The sequence below is a fragment of the Callionymus lyra genome, chromosome 4 (assembly GCF_982586985.1).
Source record: "Callionymus lyra chromosome 4, fCalLyr1.hap1.1, whole genome shotgun sequence".
NCBI classification, from domain to species: Eukaryota; Metazoa; Chordata; class Actinopteri; order Syngnathiformes; family Callionymidae; genus Callionymus; species Callionymus lyra.
Window position 1 is genome coordinate 22,204,070 of NC_141821.1, and position 18,550 is coordinate 22,222,619.

Below are 18,550 nucleotides of genomic sequence, written 5' to 3' on the forward strand. Positions count from 1 at the left end.
TCAAACTTCTGAGCTAATGTCCAAACGACAGATAACAACAGAGTCGTTACAAAGTTAAAATGTACTCAAATATATCATGGGTCTTGGGTTTTCCAACTGCATTTGAAAGCACCGCGGCTGGTTCCAAACACCACAGAGACAAAGAGAGTTTCGTAATAAAGCAATTTATTTGCCAAATAAGAATGTCTATACAGTATGTACAAAGACGGGGGACAGTCTGAAAACTAGAAGGTCAAAGTTGGCAAACGAAGTGGTCAGACTGAGAATATGAAGGACTGCGACTCCTCGTCGACACTCATGATAATATATAATCGAGGGGTTCCCGACCCCTCCGCTCTTAAATATACACGGTTCTCAGCGCTAGAAAAGAAAAATAACAACAGTCTGTACACTTGTGATGTAAAATACAATTGCACAACCCAACACGTCCCACAACAGTTCTATATGAGTTCAAGCAAGCCCGGCCCAGTCCAGATCAAAACATCAAGTCCACTTCCGCTCTGCCGCCCAGTCTCCTTTTTTTTTTTCACCCGGTGGTCCCGGCGGAGACGAGGGGACAGAGCGGTCTGTACACGGACGACGGAGGTGCATGGCTTTCTTTACAGTGTGCGTTGTAACAGGGTGGGCAGGGGGGCGGGGGGTTGGGGGGTCCAGGTCGCGCTACACTCCTAGTCCTCGTCCTCCTGGAGCTCCTCGATGGAGTCCATCTGAGACCTGGAGCAGACCTCGCTCATGGGTGCCGCGTCGTCGCCCTCGGCAACCAGCTCGCTGGACATCTCGTTGTTCTTCTGGAATAACAAAGTGACGCTTCGTGAAACAGTTCTAATGAAACCTCACATCTTTTTGACAACTGACAGCGCCACCTAGTGTTGAAAATCATGGAGTCAAGGTCACAGTCTAAAGTGTAATTTGTCCACAATGTGAGACTCCACTGGCTCTCTACTTGGTAATCCTTCTCATCATTTTCAGTGTTCAGTAGGTGGCGCTCTCACACTGAAAATGATGATACTATCATCAAACTTTACTAACTTATCATTAGTTAAAAGTTTGTGTAGTCAGTTCTCGTACAAAATGCGTTTTTGTTACTCGCAACTGCCATCACCCAACATCTTAAAACGGTATGTAAATCTGCAAGGGGTCTAAATTAAGTGGAATATCAAAATGGTGGAACAGTGAGGCAAAATCGCAGCTATTTATATATTTAATTAAAAAATATTTGGGAGCTTCTGTCTCACACGTTTCCTACTGGTTGAGCTCAGTGAGAAAACAGACCCGGGATCAGCTGACCTCACCTGTTGTCTGTAAACGTAGCACGCCGCTATGGCGACCATGGTGGACTCCCCGATGAAGCCGGCCAGCAGCGAGCCCACCCCGAGCGTGGCCCCGTGGACCCTGAAACACACCATCGGTGTGACTTTTCCAGCAGGTGATTAAAAAATAGAGGATCGAACGAGACCAGGTGTCGACTCACCCCATGTAGGGCAGGACCACCAGGCTGGTGATGAGCACGATGATGCGCAGCACGGAGCTGGGGGCCAGAACGAAGGTCTTCTTCAGGGTCATGAGCCAGCCGGTCAGATGGGCGCGAACGGTCACTGAGCAACGAAAGACGGTGGATGTGAGAGTGATAGATAAAGAAGATCGTGGGTGAGGTCTTACCTGGCAGCGGGAAGAAGGAGAAGATCCGCAGCGGGACCACACACAGCTGAGCGAACGCAAAGTCCACCCCGATGATGTCCACCAGGATCTTCTCCGACACGTGCGGCGACCAGAACACTATGAAGCACAGCTGCGCACACACAACACGTGCGCTGGTTAGATTCCCTCAGTGACCACAGAAGTTAAGATTACACAAAACTGTTCTTCTGGTCCTGCTTCACATCCAAGACTACATGTCCCATAATGCACTGCACCATATTGTGTGTGTGAGAGCTACAGTGAGCACTGGAGACGCACAGCAGAAAAATGAATGTGTGTGTTTGAAGAGTGTTTACGCTCGGGGATTAAAAATGATGACGGAGACAAGATGTCAGACTTGTTTGTGGGAACAAGGTCAAGGTCAGAGCAGCTCTCAGAGGAAAATGAATCAGTTTTCGTTTCACTCGGAACTTCATCTCGAGACACGTTTACACAACAAACATCTGAGGCAGACGCTGTGTGTGGGTTTTTTTTGGTGGCTATTCTAGGACAGAGAGAAAGTTTCCTCGACCAGCTCAGCTCACATGAATACTTTGAGTCTCTCACTCCAGCTTCTACTGCACTAACACCTGAGCCTCGTGAACATCAGGGGGTCAGTTAAGTGTCCTCAGGGGCCACATTATACGTAAAAATATCGACAAGAAAAAATCAAAACAAACCAATAAAATATTGATAAACCTCCCATTTTAAAACTATATAAAATAACTATTATTATCTATGCCCCGGTCGCCCTCTGCCCATGTCTGATGTTAAAAGTCATTAAAAACTTTTGTCTGCTAAGCCTAAGATTACACAGTCGAACTTTAATGAAGTTCCAAAGCACTTATGTAAGTTAAGTGGGTCTCAGACATGCAGGAGCCGAAGAGATGCGGGTTCACAGACTCCTGTCTTCAGGAAAACCTTCTTCTTCACGGGTTCGACTGAGAACTATATTTCTTCTCTTTCTCGAAGCCGCCATTTTGACTCTCCACTGAATGAAGACCCCCGAGCTAATTGACCTTCCTTTTTTTTTTCAAACGTGACTCGAGAGACAAAGGGACGACGTCAATTCATGTTCAGTGCGAACAAACTTAACCCTTGTGTTATCTCAGGGTGAAGGTGACCCGGCGGTCGGAAAACAAATGTGTTTGTGGTATCCCTTGTGTTGTAAAGGTGAACGACCTCCGCGATTGCGTATGTATTTCTGGAAGAAAAACAGGTTAACTTGACCCTGAGATAACACAAGGGTTAAGGACGAGTGATGCACCTCGGTCGTCCAGGAGAGACTCAAAGTTAAACATCTGAATCTATAGAAGCAGGTTAAGTTCAGGCTTAGTGTCTCCAGGATAAGGTTGGGTGTGGGGGGCCCGGGAGAGACCCAGGATATGAAACACTGACTCCTGATTGACTAAAGATACATTTTCATAGCTTTTTAAATTCAATATGAAAATCTTGGTAGAATAGATAATAAGAATAAAAATAACAAGATCAAACTCTTAAGTGTAAAAAATGTTTTGTAACTAAAATGTCGCCAGAACCATAATGTCCCCGAACTTGAGTCGACAAGTCGGAGCACGAGCGCCGACGTTTGTGTTGTCGTGACACACCCTCTCGCGCTCTCACAGCCGCTGTCCACGACTTCCTGTTGTTCTCATCGTCTGACTGGGGCTTGTTGCGACTCGGCCGAGATTCTGTTAGTCGTCGCCGACTCGCCAATGAAAAGCGAGAGGCGAAGGTGAAGTTGCTTCATTACTTGAACACAAACACACACACCTGCCAGGAGGGTGGAGGAATGTGCGATGTTTGTTAAAGCACTTTTACTGGCACAGAAGGTCCTCTAACACCTCAGCAACTCCAGCTCAGTGTGCGTGTGCAACTGTGAGAAGTGTGTGTCTCATCAGGAGACGCACATCTACACGCAAGAAACCAACAACACAACTCAACATCAAAGGCAGGAAAACAATCATTCAGGGAGGAAACCTGAGCTCACAGTCACTGCTCGCTTTGTTCTTTAACACTTTTACTTTTTACACAATTGGAAAAATGTTTCTGTTTTTAAAAACTCCTGCCAAAGTGGAGACGCCAGAAGAAATAACTCTGTCAACACAGAAAGAATTCTTGTACTTCATCCACAAAGATTTTCAAGATCTGCACGACAGTTTCGAGGCCAAACGTAACGTAGACCCGCCCGACGGAATTAAAAACTAAACCCATCGTGCAAGAAACGTAACAATGAGACCCTTGAACTCAATGAAGTATGGCTCGGGGGCCTCATGGGGCCCTTGGACTGTACTTAAGGGGCCCTTATAAAACTGTTAAACTGATCAAATATTTCTGACAGCTCTTGATGTATGTTGATGACATTAAAGCAAAATGAATCACAAATATTCAAAGTATATCAGTGGAATAAGACGATTGAATGTTTTTTTCAAAAAGGTCATAAACAATGAATGAATTTAATTCAATAGCTTCTTGAATTTGTTTTTATTGAAAAATTAATCTAAACAATTTCTTTCTTGAAATGTTGAATTTGTTTATTAATATTTTAATCATTTCTATGTTTCATAGCATTAAATTATTCAATAACCTTTCAAGGAGATTATTTAAAAAATAATTTAATGCTTAAAAAGACAATATTTCCATAAAAAAATGTAAAATTTTCAGCGTGAGAAATGTTAAATTGAATCACTCAATATTCTGATGGCACTGATTTCCTTCCATAGTGTTTCTTCATGAGTTCTTTTGTTGGAGCGTGAACGCCCCTCAGTCAGTCGCACGTATAATGTGTCGCTTGAGGAAATTGAACCTCCAACCCTTGTGAAGCTGAATTGAAAAGAAGGTCGATCGCTGTCGCACTTTGAGGAAACAGGTTCATGTAATGATGGAATATCATCGTAAGGAAACGACGTCTTTGTTCTAAAAGCTCTATTCTTGATAGCACTGGTCCAGCAGGAAAGACGACCCCTGCTGTGCGTCGGCCCCTCGACGCGCGGAACATGTAACTTTAAACTGGGTAACTGAAGATGCTTGACATTATTGGAGCGCTCGTCATATTTGGAGCGGCTGAGGTTCACTCACCGTGAGAGACAAGGCCAGGCAGCAGGAGGTGAACTTCTTGATGTGGCTCTTGTTGATGGGGGAGGTGGAGGTGAGCTTGTTGCTGGGGTTGTTCTGCGGGTCGGGACGACATGGATTAGACTAAACCACACACACACACACACCGAGGACGGAGTCAGTACCTTGTCGAAGGCTGGGTACACGGCCCGCAGCTCCGTCAGCCAGCCGTACGGCATGTGACCCACCGGGTATGTTGCCGTGAGAACGGCCACCGCCTGCACGGAACCAAAGACTCGTCAGTCGCTGCCGTGCGTCGCGTTAATTCAATAAACTAAAAATAACACATGAAGGCCGCACGCCACATTCTTGGAGCGTTGTGTGCGAGATATTTTTGACGGGAACACCGTGGTGCTCATGAGCACACACAGGATATATGTGCCTGAGACAGCGTCAGTGTTTGGAATCCACACCTGCATTGTATCATTTAATAAATGTGACCCCTACATTGTAAACAGTAACCCAAAAATGACTTCCTGTTTACCTTTATTTTGGATCCTGTCACCACTTATAGGATTTTTTAAATGACCTTTAAATATTTAAACTTAAATCAATGACAGTCAATTACACAAAACCATTGAGTAATAATCGTAATTGAATAAACGTTTATTTTACATGTCTTTTTGTTTTGTAAAATATAATAAAGATCTGCTCTTATATATTTTGTGTTTTTGTCACAAGGACTTGATTAATTGATGGGATTTTCAGTAGAATGTAATTTTATCCGTTTACGTTCATACACCAGAAAGATATTTACCTTTTTTGGTGTATGAACGCTTGTTTGAACATGTTTGAGTTCACAGAGAGGGAGTGAGAAAGAGAGTGTAGTGTTGGAAAAAAAGTTTAGGGAAAGTGGTTTTAGAGTTTGAATGTGAGTCGGAACGTTTGTTTTAGTTAAAAGGCTATTAAATGAAATAACGATAAAGATCAAAATTAAACTGTTTTAATATATCACTTTTCATTATTGTTATTCTATTATTTTTGTTATGTTTTATTAGTGTTGTTTTTTAATGATTATGTTTTAAAAAATTATGTTATTTAATGATTATTTTTTTGTTATTGTTGTTATTTATCTCATAAGTTTCATCACTTTTGTTATTCAATTAATTTGCTTTATTACTGTTATTATATAATTATTATGTTTTATTGTTATTGTTATATTTTATGTATGTTTAATCTTAATCTCTACTGTAAACTACTTACTTCAAATTTCCTAAATGCATGAGTTATCTTATCTTAAAGCTAGATTTACTTCACCATGTTATAAAGTTATAAAGAATCTGGTTGTGGGTTTAACTACATAACAAAACCGTAAAACAGGAACCAACCCTGAAAGTGTTACATAAAAGGGTCAAGAGGTTCAAGAACTACAAACACAACTATACTGATCTGTTAATATGTATCGTAATATCTTCCGATCACAGCGCTGGTGACAAAGACACACACGGACCTCAGCGAGGTGTAGTGAGTGATCAGCTGACCCTCCGACGGCAACAACAGCAGCTTTGCATAACAAACAGAGCCGCCATGTGGGAAGTTTTTTTTTTTTCTCAGCGTCATCGTGTTCCGGGTTCACGCGGTGAATCACCCAAACCAGTGGCAGCATGTGTTGTCAATGATTTCCAGTCAGTTCTGGGCAACAGATGGTATTGTCTCCGGTCCTTCAGTGTTTTTGCACCCGGAACGCTCCAGAGGCAGAGGTGCTGGCATCTGGCACAATCACTTGAAGGGATGAATGTGTGCTGGAAAATGTGGCTCGTATCTTCACCCCCCCGTCCACCCGCTAGGTGGACCTGAGCGGAGGTCAACTCATGCTACTCGACCCCCAACACATATCGTCACCAGCAACCAACCTCTGTGGCGTCCGAGGTGCCCTTGAGGTCCCGGGACACGAACAGGTTGACGATGGGTCGGCTGATGCGCTGCGTGGCCAGGATGAGGGCCAGGGGCCACCAGAAGCTCAGCATCTTCTTAATCGTGGCGTCGCCCTGTGAGACAACAAAATAACTTTCTTTTTTTCATCTGTTCTTTGATCCATTTTTTAAGTCAAATGCAGGCTCTGGAAGGAACCCTGTCCTTGATCCCCATCCCTCCACCTTATATTCGCCATCTAGCACTTAATGTGCGTCAGAGACATGACATTTATACTTCCACACGTGGATGCCATGACGGTATGACCAGCTGCCTCATATGTCTACAAAGGTCCATACATATTTCCATCTGTTTCAGCTAATTCAAGGTCAGGCCGCGGCACCAAAACATTTATTCTGGGAGAATACAAAGGCGTTTAAGGATCAATCGTAACAGCTGTAACTAGTGAATCAGAACTAGTTCTGTTCTGAGAACCTTCTTGGTTTCTATCCAACAAGTGCATGTTCGTACGAGTTTAAGCTGAACTGAGAAGTTTGGGCGCAATATAGTAAAGCTAGTTCCACAACTTCCTGCTCATTTTTCAACAGAGAATATAAAACGCCATATTTCGGAACCAGAAATGTGAACAACTTCATAGTCCCAATGTGGTCTGGGTCTGCCTCAGGGTCTACACTCAGCTAATCTCGACCCAAACATCTCCCGAAGCAGGAGTCCAGGAAGAATTCTAAAACGGAGACCAAACCACCTGAACTCTCGATGATTGGCTGAACTCTCATGTCTGAAGGAATATCCAGACACTCATTCATACAGACTTCCCATTGAACATGAACAATATTGTTTCTCACGAGGTGATCCACAGAACGTCTCAAATTGTTAAATGGGCTTGAACTGAGTCGAACCTAAGATCTGTTTCCATATTTACTTCACGATGAATGTTATGTTTAGATATTCAATACGTCTCATTGGACCACAGGAATGTTCCCTATTTATCCATCAACAGTGAAATAGGAAGACAGACACTTACACCGACGTCCAGCCCGCTGGAGTCCGGGATGGCATCGTGAATGTTACAGTAGTAACCCAAACCCACGATGCTGAACCGGACCAGGGCGCCCATGTAGAGGGAGAGGATGGGGATGAGCAGCGGCTCCACACATTCCAGATTACTGTGCAGGAGGATGGCCACGAAGACGATCTGCGGAACCAGACTCGGAATCACATTGTTTTCTCTAGAACGGTTTTTACTTCATCCGAGCGCTCGTGTCACCTGTGCCACGACGTCAGAGATGGAGGCAGAGCCCACTATGACGCTGTACTTGTGCTTGAGAAGAATCCCGGCGTGAATCCAGGCCTGAAAACCACAACAGCGGATTAAAGGTCTCACCCAGAACGAGCGGAACTGTGCTAAAGATCGTTGGCACAGAGGACGTTTGAGTCCAGCGGCGGAGCTCAGAGCTGTGCTGTGGAACACTCACCATGGCGTCCAACAAAGGAAACGCAGCCAAGTATAGGAACGCTTTTCTGGTCTTCTGTCCCACGGAGTCGTCCACATGGTGGAGCTTGTTTATGATGTAGTAACCTAGGTCTGTGTACGCTGCAGACAAAAACAAACAAGAATTCAAATAGTATCACGTGTTATGACAAGCAAACTCCAAACATTGAATATAAATGTCCAGGTCACGCTTGAAGGGCCCGTGCTTTGCTTCATCTTCATCCAACCTTCAGAGGAGAATTAGACTCCAGGAAGTAGTTGTTTAGATGAATGTGGAAAAGTTCCCCTTTCTAACCAAACTTACTGCTTATTCATTGAAAATGTTTCTATTATGCATGAGTTTTGTGGAAAACACATTCATTAAAGCGGATCATTTGAGAATTAGACAATCCAAGAGGTTCTCTTATGGTTAGCCCAATACATTTATCATGTAACTTCAGCATTCTAAATTGAGGTTAGTAGAAAAGATCTGAGGGGCCCCTGAATAAGACGATTACATGAACCTCAAGCCAACTATGAACAGCCAAGTTATTGTATTGGGGCCAGATGTTTGGCTCTTGGTGTGGTAGAATAATGTTCATGTTGAGCTAAATAAATACAATGTATTATTAATATTATATATTATTATAAACCCAGAGATAACTAAGATGAATTAAGCCTCAAAGATTCATACAAAGAAAATACAATATCAAGATCAGATGTATAGTTTCTAGGTAATTATACATATTGTTCAGCTGAGACTGCTAATGGATTTGTCCTCCTGTGTGATAGTTTGACGCTCATGGACTAAAGGCATAAAAACTTCTCAGTTTGGCTCTGACTCTGTGCCAGAGCGAGTGAAGAAGGATCTCAAGGATTTTAAATACACTTTGTTTTATGTGCCAAATTGAAACTTCACTTATAAACGTATGAATGCAGATTTCTGACTCGATTGGAGGAAGGAACTTTGAAGTGACGCGAAGTTTCACCACTAAAGGACCGAATTGTCTTCTTGTGGATCTCAGAATCACTATTAGTGGTTTTTATAAAGCTCATGGTTTATGAGTCCAGACTATTTGTCTGTGAGCTTGTTCTCTTAATTGTTCCCAGGAGAAGAACAGAAATATACACGGAAGCCTCTTTCAGCTATTATGGACCACATGTGACCAGACGTCTGCAGATGTGACCAGACGTCTGCAGGAGGATGTTTTGACTCAAGACTCATCATTTAAGTCTTAAGACTTTAACATTGATTTGGCTTTTATATTTACTAACCCCACTATTTAGTTATGGTACTTATTTTTATGCTGGAACATTTTGTATTTAAATGTGTTGTTTCTTGTGAACTAGATAAACATTTATTCTTTCATTATTTTCCTGCATTTCTTCCTCTTTATTATCACTATTTTTTACAAGCTGTGGTCCTGGTTGGGTCACGCTCTGGTGGGTGTGCCTCAAGTTTAACTTGCACACTAAAGCCCCAGATCTCGCCCTTTTTTCTGCCTTCAGTGTCTCTTCCTTGTCTCGACTGAGTCGCTCTATTCTACAAGTATTTTGCTAGTATTCGAGGACGCATCATTGTAGCGTATCATGAGACAAACACAATACCAACACAAGCCCACACACCTATCAGGATGTGCAGGACGAAGGCGATGATACCGGCCGCCACCATACAGAGCACGGCCTTCCTCCGGTCCCGTCTGCTGTTGACGAACACCAAGCCCACGTTCTTGAAGTCGCTCATGGGTCCCGTGAAGAACTTCATCAGGGAGTAGGCCAGACCGTAGCTGGCCAGCATTTCGACGGCATCTTCTTTGACGGTGGCTATGCCCCTGTTGAGAGCCTGGAGGACGGAGAGACGGTTCGGTTAAACCTCTGGTCATCTTTAACAAGAAGAAAGAATCATCAAAATAACGATTTCTTTCTCTTCCTAAGCTTAAAGAGATGAACTCAAAACACGCCGGAGAGATCCAGAATGTCTATGTCTGGTCTGTCAGGGCCAGGGAAGGAAAAGATAGATGAAACTGTTGCCGTAGCAACACAGTAACTTGAAAGACGTTTGGAAAAAATAAATAAATGATTTCAAACTGAGACTGCAGTATATTTAAAGACTGTAAATAACAAGCCAGGATGTTTATCTAAACAAGTGTGCATTGACACACAATACATGACTCAGGACTGCGACTGAAAGACTTGAAAAGAAATCCTTTAATCCTGGACATGATATTTTAATCTATGAATGTAGAGAAGAGCGTATGAGCCTCTAACACTGTGTGTGGCGTTGATAGAATTGAAATTATTATCAGAATTTGCACTAGTATGAATTTCAGTGGAAAATCAACAGCATAAACACATTGTTTTATGGTTATATTTACATTTAAATGTATGTTTTATTTGTTTTGGCTCTTGATAAACGCAATGGTTTTATGTACTTGTTGAAATTGTAGGCCAAATAATAGTAATAAATATATTTCATATTAAATGTAGTTAAAAAAGACACAAGGTCATTTATTTACGTTGTCACAGATAAAAGAAAAGTAAATTAGAAAACTGATTCAAACTTCGTAAATAATATTTATTAACAGATAATAAGATTTATTCTCTTACTGAAACTGGAATAAAAACCTTGACTCAACTTGAACTTTGCCCTAAACTTCCTGGTTGACATCAAAAATGTAAAAACAAACGCACATCAGAACATCATGAACAGACAGTCTTTCACCACGCAATCCAAAGTTGCTTGAACAGCATTTTTTCGAGATGACTTGATAACTTCAACAATGGTGTAAATTGTTCGACACATACACAAGAACCGTTTTCAACTAAAGTGTGGATGTTTCAGTGAAGACATTACAAAATGTGTGCAAAACAATCTCAACAAAAAGTGTCATCGGCAGTGGCAGAATTTTGAAATATCACTCTTTATCTCTCATAAGTGACATCACAAGAGTGACTTAACTGACTGGAATTGATTTGAGACACAAACACGGTGTAAATATGAAGTTACTTCCTGCTTATCATGGACGCCTACCTTCGCATTCCCATGAGAGAAAGATGAAATGAGTTATTCATGTCGCCTCTTGATTCCGTACCAATTATCTAACACTCAATCAAAACCAGTTGAAAGTTACGCGGCACTTCTTTCATCCTGTAACTGGAACACTGTTTCCTGCTGTGACACCCGACCATGAAGTTTGATTTATTTAAACTTTTCAAAGAGTTTCACGCTCATAAACAAAAACTTTGAAATAAACATTTCTTGTATTTTCATCTAACTTCTACTTTTCTGCTTAATACATCTGCATATATTCCACTTCCCTACAGAAGGTGCTTAAAAACTAAAAAACATGATAGACTGTTACCCAAAAGGAGGGAAACCAAAAGCCGCAATAAGCACTGGTAGGTATTCCTGCGGTTTGAGATTTTGCACAATCATTTCTCTTCAAACACAGACGGCACTGTAAATACAATCCGTGCATGTGCTTTACAGTGTCAATAAAAACAGACCTTTGCCTGCAGCTCAGCAGCGGGGAAACACCCACAATCCTAAAAAACCTTCCACTCGCTGCCACCTTGACAACGTTTACACCAGCTGCTCTTTACCTTGCGGGTCTGTGAGCTATTAATACCGTCCAACCCAACCATTACATAAGCTTAATCCCACTTCTGCCTGCCTCGCTCGTGTTTGTGTTTGTGCTCTCACACTATCTGCTCGCCGTCCCTTGAGTCCGGGCAGACAGTTCCAAGACCGGAAATCTCCAGGCAGGAAATCCAACAATACAGACGTTTCAGTCCACTGTAGAAATGTGACATGGAAGCTTGAAGTAAATGAGCCTAACAAGCTGAGAGAGAAATGTCTTTGGTCGAGTAACTAGTCAAACGCAGCAGCAGGGATTGTTTCCTTCGTGACACAGCAAAAGGCTGAGGATGAATAGAAAATCTTGGAGGAGTTTATGCGGAGAAGCAGCTGCGAAGGAAGTCGTTTTGCAGAAAGAAAAACAAACGTCTCAGTTTCTAATCACTTCATAGACTCTTTTCTTTTGTTATTTTTGGATAAATGTGGGTCAGAAATGTAACATTCAGATGGAAAGCATTCCAAAATCTGTGTTATTTGTTTGTTTATCAAATCATTTTCATCATTCCTGCAGCTTGAGCTCAATTCAAGACTTTTTAAATACTTTTTAGAACCATTTAAAATTAAATTTAAAACCAACCCGGCAATCAACCAAAATTTTGAAAAAAAACAATAAACAACCACATTAATTTCGTAGGTTTAGAGGTGATTTTACCCAAATAAATAGTGGACTTTAAGTCCATTTAAAAAACGTTCCATGATCCTCAACTTGCTACTCAAGAAATGTGTTGGTTGTGGATTCAATTCTTAATTTCCATCTCATCATGTTGTCCAAAGCGAGTGGCAACACAAACCGCATTAAAGTTAAAAAAAAAAGTTACCACATATTTTGATATTTCAAACATACATCAAATCTTTATCACGTGTTCACGTCTTTTAGACTTTAACAAATAATTGAATACACTGTAATGCCAATGAAATATATTTTACATGAAAGACTATAAAAGGATTCTAACCTTGTTCATTATATGTTATTACAACATTTCAATCATTTTTTCTGAACCCACATTGACCTGGACACAGGGATGTGTTTTTGCAGACTTCATAAAACCAGTTACAATGTTAACTTGTGAATCTGGGATGTCCCTCTGAGAAACAAGGAAGTGAAACTGATGATATTGAAGACAATGAGACAGAAGAACCACTGCTATATGCAGAAAGGAGAATTGGAACAAAGTTGTAATCCCATTTGTGGGTCATGATCATGCACTAAACGCTTTACGATCATCAGGTCCCATGTATTCCATCAATCATTGACCGCTTCTGCTTAGTCATATCAACCTGCACCAAACCCTGCTGTCACTGGGCCAGAGGCGAGAGAAAAACCAAGTTCCCGGCACACAACAATACAGGCAACAACCTACACACACACACACACACACACACACACACACACACACACCATTCACACCCTTCCAAAATTATTTATCAATACCAACCATTGGAGACAAATTCCTCACTGAAAAAAACAGCTTCGCTTTAGGAGTGAAATTGACCATTCTATCAACCATTAGTTACTTATTGAGCATTAAATAGTAGTTATTGATAATCAATACACACATTTAGTTAGTATAATTATTACAAATATCACATTATGATCATCACTGATGGATTAAGAAAATCGTGTCTATTTTACCCAAAGAATTATATTTGGTCATACAGTATTGAATTATAACACTATTACAACAGATCTTACGTATAATGTGAATGTATATAGTGTTATAATTGGATAATACACACACATACTTGCATTTTTATACTACCTAGCAATATGTATATTGACTGAAGCTAGGCATATATATATATATATATATATATATATATATATATATATATATATATATATATATATATATATCTTCAGTCAATATATATATATCCATAGCTTCAGTAAATATATATATATATATATATACAAAGGTAAAATATATACATATATATATATATAGTCAAACAAAAATGTAAGTTTACTTGTAACAAAAAAGATAAAGCACATTCTTAACAATGAATGCTTATTCTAGAAAATAAAGCTCAACAATGCCAAGCTAACTGTGGTTAAAGCACAATATTCAATTTACTCAATTTACTATATAACTTTTCAAATGATAGCACTCTTAATTTTTTTTTTAATATTGAGTGCCTTTTTTTGATCATGTTTAATATAATTAAAACAATTTTGCTAAATAAATATCTTCCGAGCTAACAGAAAGCTTAAGACATTATGGCTAAAATATCTTGTTTATTTAAAAATAAATTCAAAATACAAAAGGTAGTTTATTGGCGCAAGATGGTTCAATAATAGTACTTACATAAGGATAAACATCGTTTTAAACCTAAAACTAAAACGTAAATGTGTAAAAAAAAAAAAAAATGCTAAGCTAACTGTAGCACGGATGACAGCAGCGGGTGTTTCATCCTAATCTGGACCGAGGTTTCCCGGGCGAACGAGAGCCGAGAGCGGCGACGGTGGCGGTTCCGACCCCCCTTCCCCTCCCCCCTCTGGTACCGGTGCCGGTGTCGGTGTTACCTGCTCGCCGAGGTCGATGGCAACGTTGGTGATCGCAAGAGGCACCAGGAAGCGGATGAGAGGCCAGTACGGGCTGAGGGATGGGAACTCCACCATAGTAGAAGCCGCTCCGGCAGAGCGAGGCGCATCTGCTCCCGGTCCGGATGGGTTCGGAAGGGAACAAAAAAAAAAAAGAACAACCAGACTCGACGTGTGACGATCCGAGCACCTGCGGGTTCCGGAGACAAGAAGGAGCTGGAGGAGAAGCGGGGGCGGCGGCGTCACTCGGCGCGGGGGTCAGACCGGCGCATCTTCCTCGCGAGGCAGCGTCGAGAGAAAAGGGGGGAGGAGGGCGAGGAGGGAGGAGAGGAACGACATGCGTGTGTGCGCAGAGAGAGGACTGGTGTCACTGCTGCTGGTCCTGGTGCTGGTTCGGTTCCGTGGCAGCTGCGCAGTACGACTGGAACCCGCTGATCTCTGGGCCTTACGTCCCTGGTCCGAGTGTGACGTCACGGGGAAGTCTAACGCTGGCTGTTATATATGTATGGTCTCACACACACACACACACACACACATCATGACGCACACAAACACACGCGTCAACACACGTGTAAAACACTGGTGTTATTCGCTCATATATTTTCCGATGACGTCATGTAACATGAGTCGTGATAAGTGACTGTTAATGGAATTGTGTGTGACAATTAAGTTGTGTTATGACGTCATGACGCAAAAAACAGCTGCGACTACAGTTACCTTTGTTGCCTCATTTAGGAACATATACACACCAGTCCAGTTGTGTTGTGATGAGACACAACAACACATGTTTAGTGTGTTAAATACTTTGCTGCAGGTCCAGAAATATCTGTGTGAATGTGTTTCCTTGTCTTTCATCAAAACTATGTGAAATAATATTGTCATTGTGAATTTAAACCCCTATAACTTGTGATTCAGGCCCATCCTGCAGTTTTTTTCATTAAAATGTACAGGTACTGACTCTTGCGAAGACACTGTATCTTTAATTGATACCACAGGTTAACACTTAACAAAGTGTCAGAGAGAAGAACAGTTTCTACTTTGAATTACTTTCTACAAACAAGAAAACAATCATTCAGGTTTTTTGATACTCAACTTTATGTTTGATGTTGTTTATGATATGAAAACTGAATATGTTTTTATTGAGTTTAAGTTGTTAACAAACATTGTTCTGTTGATTTGTTTGATCGTTATTGTCAGTTTTGACTCTTTGTGTGCGTTTAACATTTAGTTTCAGCTCTTACAGTAACACTGTGATTAATACATAATATATTATATATAATCTATTATTTCTTAACTACTCATATCGACTGATGAACGACGAGGATTGTCTTACAGCTCAGCTCTTTCTTCAGCACCTGCAACCATATGTGAGTACCGTCACTCGAGAACAAGATCAAACTGGATCCAATGAGACGAGTGTATCTGCTCTCAAAGGCCTCCATGTGTGAAGAATAAAGTTATTATTAACATCATCAACGGTCCTCAGGTCTGTTTTTGAGACACAAACCATAAAGTATCGAGACACAAAACCTAAAAAGAAACCTTAGTTACAAACACAGACCTCACTTTCTGGTGTGTTTCTTATTTCTTGAATTTGACTTGTTTATCTGTCACTCACAGCTTTTGTTTCTGGTCTTATCAGGTCCACTGACCAACTCCCTCTTGTTGCTGCATATGAAGGTGTTCCGCTCTAGAATGAGCTTATTTGTCATTTATAATAATCTTTGGAACGATCTTCCTCTGTCTTTGTGTTTGATGATCTACTGACTCCTTCAAGAAACATCTTAATACATTTTTATTTGTTCAGGCTTTTCCTTGATTTTCTGGAACTCCTGTGTTTGTCTCTGTGTTATCTTGATCTTTAAAGAATATATTTCATTGAGTATTGTTTTGATTGTTTAAGTGCTTTGTAACCCTGGTCTGGAAAAGCGCTCTATAAATATAAAATACTTACTTACTTACTTATTATTATCATAAGTAGAACATTAGATCATTTTTGTTGCAACATGATGTGTGCACCAAACACCTATTACAATGTTTTATTTTCAGTTATGCCATCTAATAGGAATTGAGACAATTGTTAAAAATACATTATATCATAAAAAAAATATCAAATCGTAAATTGTGTTTTGTTGTAAACGCATTTTTGTGGTGGAATTACAGAATAAAAGAATGAAATAAGATAAAACACAAAATTATTGTAGATAATAGAAACAATACATTTACACATGGATTTTTATTTAATGAACCAAATATAATATATGTATTTTTTAAATATATATTTACAGTGAATATTCTGAAACATTTAAAAAGGGTCAAGATGAACGACCTCCCTGTTCACCTTGACCCAGAGACAACACAAGGGATACCTCAAAACACGTTTGTTTCCGTGATGACGCAAGGGTTAAAAGAGCTCAATTTTGCCATAAGATCATAAAACGATATTAATGAAATCAGCTTTTTGATTGTTAATTTAAATATCTTGTATAATGTGTAATAAATAATCAATTAAATTCAATATAATTCATAAAAAGATACAGTAAATAAAATAATCAAATATTAAAAAGAAAAAACCTTAAAAAAAAGTTATATTTGGATTTTCCTTGAGGGACACAAATAACTATATATTTTTTATCATTTTAGTTGAACTTTTAGCAAATAATACAAAATAAACACAAATAAAATGTTTTTTTCTATTTTATATAGGGCCACATGAAAATATGAAAAGGGCTGCATGTGGCCCCCAGACCACTCCTTGACAAGGTATCATGTATACGTTGTGATAAACTGGCAAACTCTCCAGGGGGACCCACTTGAACCCTAACTAACTGGGACTGGATCCAGCCTTAATGGGAGTTAATAAAACTGACCTCATGAGCAACAAGTCTTCCATGTTTGCTTGTTTTTGTGTAAAATCTCAAACTCAATTTTGTTTTGTTTTCAGGACACAAAAGAAACATGACATCACTTCTTGCTCTACACTTATTTCCTGGAGCAAACACAAACATCTTTAAACAGCATGAATCAAGGAGCTAATAATACCACCAGTGGAGAAACAAGAGATAAATACTAATGATGATTGTCTAACACATGCTTGGTTTAATCCACTCAGACACAAGATCAGTGATAAAACTCAATGTCTTTCTGTTACAGAAAGACAATCACACAAAAGTGAGGAGAGGCGAAGAAGAGAATGCAGTCAGGGTGGATCACTTCCTTTCCCATGGTTGTTTATTATTATATTATCATAGTATTAGTAGGTATATCTTATATTAGTATCAAGCCAGATTTTCTTATTTTCCACAACACTATTATCATCTCTTTCACTTTGTTCTTTTTATTTGTTCTTTGTTCTTGTTTTTATGAAACTATCTTCTGCTGTGAACCGTAGATCTCCAGAAGGATTAATAAAGTCTTATCTAATTTATAACCACTAAATTAAAATATATATGAAATATAATTACTTATCTAAAATCTCCTCACACCTATTAACTGAAAATAATTTACATAAATATATTTTCCTTAAAATAGTCCATGGATGCGAAGTATCCGACTGGTATTTTTATTTTAGTGTTATTTTAACAGTTTTGAACCACATACTGTACTGTTGTGTATACTGTTTATTTTTCTTCTTTTTTTTGATAGACTTCGAGTTTAGTTTCTTTTTTTCTACATTTTTAAATCAATCTAACTGTCCACAAACTAGTTTGTACCTTCTTTGCACATGTGTGACGTCACTTTACAATCGTATAAATGACCTTCAGTACTGTACTTGTACACCATTAAATATTTCCCAGTTAGTGAACAAAGAGCACACAAATGTATCTTGTGCGTGTCTCGGTCGAAGCTTTTATGCGCAGAACTACCACAGGAATGGAATTGTTCAAGCATGACGTCACACGCAGTGTTTGCGTTAAGATAGTGCAGCTGAAGAATGTACACAGTCGAAGCGACGATAGTGTCACTAACACACTTTGAAAGACTGATTGTCACAGAGAAGCTTCTTGCTTCTTTAATGCACTTTGTGACCCTGGTCTAGAAAGAAACTTCACAAATAACTATTACTTACATACTTACTTACTTGCAGCTTTTATATTATTACCACTACACTGCTGCCATCTAGTGGAAACTTTGCTCAATTACATAAACATATAACTACTGCTTCCACGTCTACCGTATTACTCTTCAAGAAGTAATAGTACTAGCACGACTACTACTACTAACTACTACAGCAATT

General features: G+C 39.9%; 1 protein-coding gene across 2 annotated transcripts; it reads right to left on the reverse strand.

Moving 5' to 3' along the window:
- Positions 1 to 148: 148 nt before the first annotated feature.
- Positions 149 to 14,801, reverse strand: ankha (ANKH inorganic pyrophosphate transport regulator a). Of its 2 annotated transcripts, XM_087789206.1 has the most exons (12): positions 14,296 to 14,765; positions 9,761 to 9,977; positions 8,139 to 8,257; positions 7,931 to 8,014; positions 7,688 to 7,858; positions 6,645 to 6,779; positions 4,917 to 5,009; positions 4,756 to 4,848; positions 1,660 to 1,789; positions 1,472 to 1,595; positions 1,293 to 1,392; positions 149 to 788 (listed from the first exon to the last, which is right to left on the reverse strand). In XM_087789206.1, exons 1-12 carry the CDS (start codon positions 14,389 to 14,391, stop codon positions 669 to 671), a joined length of 1,482 nt encoding a protein of 493 aa, XP_087645332.1. In that variant the 5' UTR covers positions 14,392 to 14,765; the 3' UTR covers positions 149 to 668. The 2 variants fall into 2 exon arrangements, with proteins under 2 accessions (XP_087645332.1, XP_087645333.1); XM_087789207.1 differs by lacking the exons at positions 149 to 788; positions 1,293 to 1,392 and having other exon boundaries at positions 1,468 to 1,595; positions 14,296 to 14,801.
- Positions 14,802 to 18,550: the final 3,749 nt, after the last annotated feature.